The sequence below is a fragment of the Mercenaria mercenaria genome, chromosome 7, assembly GCF_021730395.1.
Source record: "Mercenaria mercenaria strain notata chromosome 7, MADL_Memer_1, whole genome shotgun sequence".
NCBI lineage: Eukaryota > Metazoa > Mollusca > Bivalvia > Venerida > Veneridae > Mercenaria > Mercenaria mercenaria.
In genome coordinates, this window is record NC_069367.1 from 73172524 (window position 1) to 73183153 (window position 10630).

At 34.7% G+C, this 10630-nt stretch overlaps 1 protein-coding gene across 1 annotated transcript; it reads left to right on the plus strand.

Annotated features, from left to right (window-relative positions):
* The first annotated feature begins 2113 nt into the window (after window positions 1-2113).
* Window positions 2114-5612, plus strand: LOC123555312 (alpha-(1,3)-fucosyltransferase C-like). Its single transcript, XM_045345970.2, has one exon. It carries the CDS (start codon window positions 2413-2415, stop codon window positions 3784-3786), a length of 1374 nt encoding a protein of 457 aa, XP_045201905.1. The 5' UTR covers window positions 2114-2412; the 3' UTR covers window positions 3787-5612.
* The last annotated feature ends 5018 nt before the right edge of the window (window positions 5613-10630 follow it).

A 10630-nucleotide genomic window follows, 5' to 3' on the forward strand; every position in this document is an offset into this window, starting at 1 on the left:
TTTATATTATAAAACCTATTTGAACCTTAGCAAGAAAAGTGAAAATGTAATAATTTCTTCCTGCTTTTAGAATAGTTAACAATGTCTTTAAATTGTTTTCCGTAAAGAAAAGCAGGTAAAATGTCGCATTAAAATGTTCAAGATTGCATTGACGTATTCAGAACGATATAAACCCTCCGTGCAAGTGTATAATGACATTCCACCAAACACGTGCACGGACATTTTGTGGTACATTTAAGCCTGTCAAATGAGCACAAACAATGTATACACCACCATACGACTATAGAAGTTTGCAAAGCATATGCAGTGATGATGGACCATCGAACTATTTCGGTCTCTTTTCATCCTCAATCAAGGGTTTACTAAAATTGTCGGTATCCATATTTCATGCCTTTTTCGGTAGTGAACTGATGCTGAAATTTATATAAGAGTACCGGAGGGATCGTATTAAGCTGTAATAAAATTTCGTAATTCTATCTAAGAGGCGTCTAGACTTGTTTGAGCGGGGTAGGGAGAGATGTCTGGGGCTGGGGGCACCAGGAGTTATTCGTGTAAACTGGGAATTCGCCATTAGTCCCGAACTCTGTCGATGCGGCTTAAATCTCAATAGAACATCCCCTCAACTTCTTGTTTGCTTTTAAAACGAGGTTAATTGTATGTCTTTCTTTTTCCGTGTTTGGCATAGAAGTCGTCATGGTCTTGGAATTCATTCTGTTTTGCATTTTGTCTATACAAACTGTTTCTGATTATAAAAATTAAATTACGGATTATTGAAGTAATGATCCTGAACGGAAACGTATTAAGGTAAAATTTTAGACTCGAATTACAATCATTATGCAACAAACTATCCTTTTGCAAGCTGGCCCTTTTGAATGCGACCATACCACTTCGCAGTACTGTTACTTTATAACAGACCTATCTGAAAACAGCTGTATCCTCAGATATATACATCTGTATATGATTTATATTTGTATTTTAGGTATTGCTAGAAATATAATGTATATCAAGTTTTATTATAAAATATTCAGCCGTTTAAAATCGTCTTTAAAAAAGCTAAATTTTTCAAAACATGATCTGTTTCACTAGCTGTTCTCACGGAAACGCACCCCTATTACATTTCTACGATTTATTCTAAAAGCGAGTTTTTGTTTTACACTATTATTATAACAAGGTAAGGAGGTGAATGGTGGTGGAAGATATTATGGAAAATTTCACCCATACATGAACGGACACTTAAAAAATAAGGAGGACATCTTTTTGTATGTTTACACACGTAAATCATAGCGTGTTACATGGTTTTGTTTATTTGTTTATTTTGCTTTTTAATTAAATTCTGACTTATACCGTGTTCAGACTACGTTTTTAATCCTACATTAAAGTGGGTTTATTTTTTAAACTTGTTTGCGTCCACACTATATGTGGTGTAAAACGTGAATTATGTAAAGGTCAAGTGGTTTCTGTAATGTAGCATTAAAACCACATCGGGAGGTGGTTTTAATGCTATATTAAAAAATAATACTACATTATTTTACAAGTGTGAACGCAAATGTGAGTTAAAACGGTTTTACAATCTATTTATTGCTTCCCCCCCCCCCCCCCCCCCCCCCAAAAAAAAAAAGTCTGACATTTTGGCGGGAGAATACCACGTGTAAATAATGGATGCTATGGCTGTGGAGAGTAATTGGAGTGTTACAGAAACCAAGACATTAATTGCAATATGGGGTCATAAGGATATTCAAAACGGACTTGGTGGCATGTATAGAAATGCTGAAGTATAAGTTTACTTTCCACAATGCATCAATGCTTATAAATATTCATGACATTTGCATGTACATTTTTAAACCACATTTCTCTGCATAGTGTGGACACAAACTAGATTATATTTTGATGGGTTTTTAAATGTCAAATACCAATTATAGCCAATTAGTGCCTGATAAAAATAAAACGGATCTGGTAGTGTGAACACGGTATAAATGTGTGTGTGTACCCATTTACTGCGCGTGCAACGAACATAACAATAAGAATGAAATTCAAAAATGAAACTTTATATTCCCATGACACACGCTGTAAAGAACAGTTTTATTGTTAAAGGATAGCTGGTAGAGTACTCGACATAATCATACCTGCATTGAAGAAACGTATAAAGAATTAAGAGAAAAGCTTTAGGCTTCAGTTACAAAATACAGTGATCTATTTTTAATTCAATATTGGCATGAATGAAGGGAAGTTTAGGCGCAGATGATTTAAGAAATAACTTTGAAGATTCGACCGCAAAACAACAATAGTTTTAATTTGTGTTACACATACAGTTATTCATTTGGATTTGTAAACATATTACATGCAAAACTGTGCATTGTGTGCTTAAATAACTAAATACATTCGGATTATATTCAACAATATCACATTAAAACCATGTTTACATCACATAATAGCAACTACTACATAAACAAAGTAACAGTTCCGAAGGTATTTGTATCGTTCTTAGTTTGTTTTTGTTTACTTTATGTAATTTTAGTGAATCTAAGACTGCCAGTATATCAGCAAGAACCTCAGATTATGGCTAACAACACGAAAGTATCATTCTATGTAAATGGTCCCAAAGACGGAAAACAAATTACGACATCTGAAAAACAGACTAAACTGGTTCAACATAAAACAAAGCATTTAATTGTTAACGAAAGTACTTATCACCAGTCAGTGAATATAACGATACCATATAAAGCTGAAAAAGAAAAGCTCAAGAATGTAGGAGATACAAAGAATAAAAAAAGGATAAAAATAGTTGTGTATTTTCCACGTCAAGTGAGAATATCAACCGAAATAAGCAAATTAAAAATGAGTAAGTGCGAAAATAAGAATTGTTTTATACAACAAATTTATGTAGAAATAAATGGTTCTATCGTTGATGCTGACGCTATAGTAGTTCAAGGGAACAATATGCCAAACTTCCTTCCTGCTCGAAAAGATGCAGAACAGGTTTTCGTCTTTTTAAATAACGAACCACCTATGTATATACAGCTGACTAATCTGAACAAAAATACTTTCAACAATTATTTTAACTGGACTATGACATACAGGACAGATTCAGATATACCACTCTTATATGGTGAGATAGTTCGTAAAAGGAAAACTTTTGAAGAAAATGTAAATATCACGATGAAAAGAAACGAGCGTTACAAAATTGATAAAAACACAGTCGTTGAAAAGAACTACTCTTTTATTTTTCGAAATAAGAGTAAAAATGCCTTTTGGATGGTGAGTCATTGCTCAACGAAATCAAAAAGAGAAAATTATATTCATAAAATGAAAAACTTTACAGAGATTGACCAGTTTGGACGATGCAATAAAAAGTCTGTGACAAGCAAAGCATTGGACAGAATGTCAAAACAGTATAAGTTTTACTTAGCATTTGAAAACACCCTTTGTAATGACTATATAACAGAGAAAGTATTCAACTGGTTTGCAAGTGATGTTGTGCTTGTTGTACGAGGCGGGTGTGATTATTCGAAGTTTCTTCCTAAAGGTACCTATATAGATGCCAACAAGTTTTCAACACCTGTTCAGCTAGCAAAATATCTGACCAAGCTAGGACGAAATGAAAGAGGTTATATTAGGTTTTTGAAGAAAAAGGACGAATACCATGTGATCAGAGAATTAGAAATGGTTCAGTTAGCATTCTGTAACTTATGCTTTAGGTTAAATAATATAAATGAATACCGAAATTCAGTTGCAAATGTGTACAAGTGGTGGCAGATGAATGCATGTTGGAAACCTAAGGATCTATAAATTGGAAATGTTTAACATATGTCGCACAGCAAGTGCTTGGAGAATAACTAGCTACAGTGAAACACTGCCGTAGGGGATGAGCAAAATGCCCGAATTATCCATGGTTCGAGCGACCCAAACATTGACCAACAAACGAAGAAAATTGAAGTTTGTTTTACCAATTGCCATCGGGACTTTTTGCACAGGAAACGGTGATGCGTAATAATAACACACTCGTGACATTTTCAAAAAAAAGTCTACCGACGTTTCAATAATTATGTAATTTGTAAATGGCACATGTGAAAAAACAACTAAGACTTTATCTTTTTTTTTTATTTATCAAGAAATGCATATATAAATTAAATTTTCATTCATTCATTCATTCATTTCATTCATTCATTCAAAAACAATACAGAAATGGTCGCACTCATTTTAGCATATGAAACAATTAAAAACTTTAAAATTTCAAATAGTTCTTACTTCAATAACTTTTGTAATCCTTCATGAATTAAAATTGTCTTTTCGTCAGAACACAGTAAGATTAACACTGAGTACCGGAGCCACTGGCACGGAATGACCATTTTGAGAAGATAGGTCAGTAAGAGAAAGCCATGGACTGGTACTGACAGTTTAGAGAAGGTAAGCAAAACGACATGGAAGATTTTGAAATTATAAATCTGACTTTTCCTTATTTTCTGCCACTTTTATTTGAAAAACTGTACTCGAATTCGCAATTTTCTTCTCCAAATTAAGATCTCATAATTATCGTTCCTTTATATGCATACAAGCACAGCTGATCTCAGAATTGTTTTTTTTTTTTCGATCTTGCAGAAAATGTGTAAAAAGTTAACTTGCTTGAATATAAAACAAACAGTAATTGATCAATATTTGATAAATAAAACTTTTCTTCAACTTTTCATCAATAATTAATCTCATTATCAGATTAAATATACCGGAATAGACCATGCAATTCTCATGGCGTGCGAATTTCATTACGCTAAGTAACATGCATTATTTAGATCAAATAGTTGAAATGTACTCGGGTTTTATCTCGATGACTATGTGTGACATACAGAAAATACAATGTTTTAAAGCCATACTGATATACACACACCATTTAACAAAAATACTCGGACATCTTTTCATATAAGATTTCTTAAATTACCCTTTCCCCATTCCTTTCAATTCCCAGCTTGACTCTCTAATATCTTCGCTTTAGATAAGGGCCTCGACATCGGGAAAGCTATAAAAACTTATATATACCCGACTTACATCGAAGCATCTTTATATATTTATTTATGGCCTGTACACGGTTTGAAACTGAATAAAACTTATTTTGTCTCTATACATCAAATTGTAAAATAGAATTAGATTGTTTAAATGGCGCACTTCATCTCAGTTGATAATCAATTTAACAGTGATCTAAAATATGTACTGTACATAATGTTATACATTGTATATGCATTTATATTTGCCGCGCTTCTTGTTTTGTTAAGTTTTGGTACATTGTATATAAAGCTTTACCAATGATACAAGGGAAGTACTGTAGTCCAGATATTTAAAGTATGCTTTACATTTTAAGCTGTGAGAACAGTAATATCATATATGTTGTAAATATTTATTTTAAATATTAAGTAATGTCATTTCAAATCAGAACGATTTCTGTTGTCCGCTCATTTTGAAAATATGTAATGTATAGCTTAAATTTGTGTGTTTAGTGTTTGTTCACTTTATTCATGTACTTGTTTACTTCATGTACGCTGCTCACTTCGATATGTGCAATTATTTGCAATTGTCTGTATTACATGTTTCTCATCTTATGGCGGAATAAAAGATATCTAACTATCTATCTAGTCATGGTAATTTCACATATAAAATAGAAGGAAATCGGCCGGGAACACATGAATTGCTCGAGCGAGCTGGGTACTCGAGTTATTGATGCTCAAGCGAGCGGTGATTCATCGTTTTGTATTTGAGCGCGTATTTCAGCGTCCAATCAATGCCGAAATCGATAGCAATAACGTACGGAATCCTGTTAGTGCCATGTGAAATGTCGACATCGCGATACGACGCGCGACAATGCGATACGACACATTTGGCACGATACGTCGCGATGTCACGTCGCATTGTCGTCCGTCATTTTGCATTGTCGCGTAGTCTCATATTGTCGCGATGTTGTAATGCAATGTCGCGATGTCGTGTCCTGCATTTTAGCGACGCGTGATGCGCGACACAACACGCGACAATGCGATACGACACACGACAATGCGATATGACACGCAACAATGCGATATACCATTCGTCAAAATGTCGCGATGTCGCTTCGCAATGTCGTGCGTCGAGCTGGCAATTTTGGCACGATATGTTGCGATGTCACGTGGCATTGTCTTCTGTCACTTTGCATTGTCACATCGTATCACATTGTCACAATGTCATACTGGAATGTCGCTATGTCGTATCCTGCATTTTAGCGACGCGTGACATGCGACAATGCGCGACAATGCAATAGGACGCGCGACAATGCGATACGACACACGACATTCTCAAATGACATTGTCGCGTGTCGCCTATGCGCCAATAGCATGACGCGCGACATCACGATACAACACATGACAATGCGAAACGACATCACTACAATGTGATACGATGTGCGACAATGTAATACGACAAACGACATTCTCAAACGACATTGTCGTGATGTCGTATCGCATTGTCGTGTGTCGTATCGCGATTTACCATAGAACATTTTTTATACTCAATAAAACTTGTAACTCAGCGAGTATTTTAGCCTTTGGTATAAAATTTATACATACATTACGCCTCCATTTACTGATGATCATTACTTAGTTTAGCCGCATATAAAATAATATTTCTCATTAATTTATGAAAGATAATGATTAATATTTCATAAAATATGTCATTGTGCAAGTATTTTATCTCTGGTATTAAATTTATACATACATTACGCTTCTACCAATCTTACAGGGCATCATTACGCCGACCCGAGCTTTGAATGCTATATGAATAATGTTTTACCATTTACAAAATAATATTTCTCATTAATTTATGAAAGATAATGATAAATATTCCATAAAAGATGTCATTATGCAAGTATTTTACTACTGGTATTAAATTTATACATACATTACGCTTCTACCAGTCTTACGGGGCATCACTATGTCGACCTTAGCTTTGAATGCTATAAATAATATGTTTATCATTTACAAAATAATATTTTTTCATCCATTTATGAAATATAATGATTTTTATTCCATGAAAGATGTCATTGTAAAAGCATTTTACCACTGGTATTACTCTATCTTTTTGTTTATTGTTTTGTTTATTAAAATGGAACTTAAATGAAGTTTATATGTTCGCTATTTATAGAACTGTGTCAGGTCGTGCATATTAATAAAAATAGTCCGGCAGCATACAATACGGAATTTAAAAGGTACAATACGGATTCTTTTTCTGCCTGTCCATTTTGAAAAACAAGCCGATTTTTTTACAGGTTTTATATAGGTATATAATAATACTTAATACCTTTTGCACGCTATGACGCTTACGATTGTATGTCTTGTTAGACTTATAGATTTAATTATTACAACGATCGATGGAATACTGGGGAAAATGAGGTTTATGAAAATCGGAAATACATTGGTGCTGATCTAACTGCTGCGAGTTGCGTGCTTTCTTTATTCCCATTTACAACAGTTTTCATTCATTTGGATTACATGTTAACACTATATAGTTTACTTGAACGTAATAAAGATATTTACTTTCACTATATGTCTTATGTAGAAAGAACAAAGTGTTTATTTTCATATAAACAACATTAGTGCAATGATATCAATGGTGACTCTTTCCGCGAGATTGCATTTGATGCCATTCATAAAAGATCACACAGACCTAAACATCATTACCTATTTTATATAAAATTGACACTTTTCACAGAGCTGTCAAACATAGCTAGACCCATTTCAGAGTAAACAGCCTTAACTCATTGTAAATCATAAAATTGGAAGGCAGAGAAAAGTACGGGTCATGTATCTACTTAAATAGATTTTTCCTGTCACATCTGTTTACTGGAAAATAACATTAAAATTAAACTGCACTGACTTGCGGATGTCTCTTAATTGTTTTTGGTACTTGTAACACGTGTAAGTGTTGTGTCCTGCTCAACCCGGGGCTAGAGGGTGTGGACAGTAGCATGCATTTCCACAACCGTCCATAACAGGCTCAATCGAACCGCGCCTGCAATATTTTCATTTTTGTCGTGTTGGGCGACCTGTGGAGTTTCCACTTTTTCTAGTTTACTAGTCTAAGTCTCATACTAAGATTGACACCAAATACAACATTCCCTCCCATTGTTTCTACTAAATGTCAATCTTCGTTTTGATGCATTTGCTAAAAGTGTTCAAGAGCTAAAATTTCACATATCTACGTTTAATGAAGATTGCAGCATTTGTTAAGTTTCATTTCTGTAACACATTTTAAATGGAACAATTTGTTGAGACAATATCCAGTCGTTAAACATGTATAGGACGGGAAGATTGTTGGTAAAGATGTTGTTTAACAAATAATCAATGCTTTCCAGTTTTTTATCGTCTGACTGGTCACTGTTCATATGCGCAGGCATTGAACCACGAGGGCGTTAAATATCTGAACGAAAATTCATATCCATTGTTTTCATTTTTAAAATGATTATTGAAATATAATAAAAATTATGCAGGGTTTCATTTATACGTCCAGTAATCAACTGACGTCAAGCGGCAGTCATAATTGACGTGATAATGCTCTGCTTACCAGTCCGCGCGACAACCGTTTTTGTTGTTGTTTTTTTTGTTGCAGAAAATATATAGCTTGATTTTCTTCTTGTTAGAATTGTTGGTTTAGTGATAATCTGCAAAACCTGAAGAATATATTAAAGACCCACCATAGAATAACTCCGTGCATCTTTACAAAGTTATCTTTTACAAAGGCGGGATTGAGGGAGGGGGATGAGAGGGGGCTCCATGGCCGAGTGGTTGAGGTCGCTGACTGAATCACTTGATCACTAATGTGAGTACCAGCCTCACTCGGGGTGTCAAATTCTTCACGAAGGAAGCCATCCAGCCGGCTAATGGAAGATCGGTGGTTCTACCAAAGATGCCCGCCCATAATGAAATAATGCACGGAGGGGGACCCGGGGCCTTTTTCCACTACCAAAGCTGGAAAGTCAGTATATGATCTATAAATGTGTCGATGCGACGTTAACATCAACAAAAAAAAAGTCTTTACGACCTGGCTGACTTAAAGTTTGAAGAAACTTAGGAACTATTTTCACAGATTTTTCAGCGAAAATTTAGTTCTCTACTTTGTGGATTATTTTGTCTTGCTTGTACGCAGGTTAGGTTCGCTTAATCGCGCAAGAAGTACCACACAGACAACTAGGTACCCCCATAATGTTTGCTTTTCGTGACTATGGGGATATCGAGTACAGACTATAACAAGCTAGAAAACTGAAAAGTACTATAATATGGCATCGATAAGGACTATACAAAAAAGATTTTGGGACCATTTCCGCAACGAAAGGGAGGTATATGGCCCTGATGTAAAACTGACCTACCCAGCAGATGCATTCTAAGACAGCAATGACATTTTAAACAAGGATAGTTGTCAAATGTTATGTCAAGACGCTGAACCTTCTAAACACAACCGAAGTGTTAATTCCCTGTCTACTGAAGCCGACAACACCACTAGCTGCATGCAGCTACCTCAACCTATGATCGAAACGGATCACATTGGTAACTGCCAAAAATAAACTGATCGAATAGCACCACCGATCCATCCGTCACCCAGCTTTTATGTACTTAGGGAATAGTAGAAACTTCAGTACGTCATGCAAATACACCATATTTAAGCAACGAGTCATCATAAAATCCAAAAATCTTTGCGTTTTCAAAACGCAATGCTATATCAAGGGACATTATACTGTTAAAATGTACTGTGTAAGAGAAACTCTATTCTGAATAATATTACAAATTTGTTTTATACCGCTCATCCTCATTTGTTTTACTGATGCATAATTTGTCGCGAAATATATAAACTGGTCACTGATTATGTGATTGTTTGTATTTGTGAATATGTCTATATGTGTATGTTGTCAATGATGTTTAAGTACCGCACAGTATTATAGCGTTTTCATTTTTGGCAATTGTAAATAAACAATCAGCAACTTTCTCGTTTAAAAGAAATATATACGAAGCTAGATCAATAGTTGGCTTTTTGGCACAGGGTTGAGTGGATTGCAATGTAATCATTTTGTGGTGATACTTTTGACGGTTCGAATCTCCGTTTCTAATCTGTTGTTCTCATTTTCAGTATCTTTAAATAATCAATACTAAAATTATGACCGAGCAATGCTTTTTGAATTAAGTGTAAGATTTTCATATTTTTTTTTAAAGTAGCTAAATTGAAAATACGAAGGGAGAAAACATTACATCATATTTCAGGTAAAGTGTATCTAAACAGAATTACGCGTTAATAATGACATCTTTCAGTTAGTGAAAAAGTTGGAATTAAATTACCTAACTTCTGTTGTCTTTGTGGATGGTTATTGAAAAATAAGAAATTAGATACAGTCTTAAAAAAAGTTATACGGGTCCTGAAATCGAACTCACGAAAGGAGCGCGTTACCGGATTAGCGAAACCGTAAACGTTTTACATGGACTTAATTTTTAATTATTCTTTTGTTTGTTTAAATTTCAAAACGCCATGATACTGTGCGATACCTATACTTTTGTGTTGGCTGATGGTGTGTGTGTGTGTGTGGTGCACGCGTCTGCGTGCTGTGGGTTTCGTTTTGAGGAGGCTGCGTTTTTGG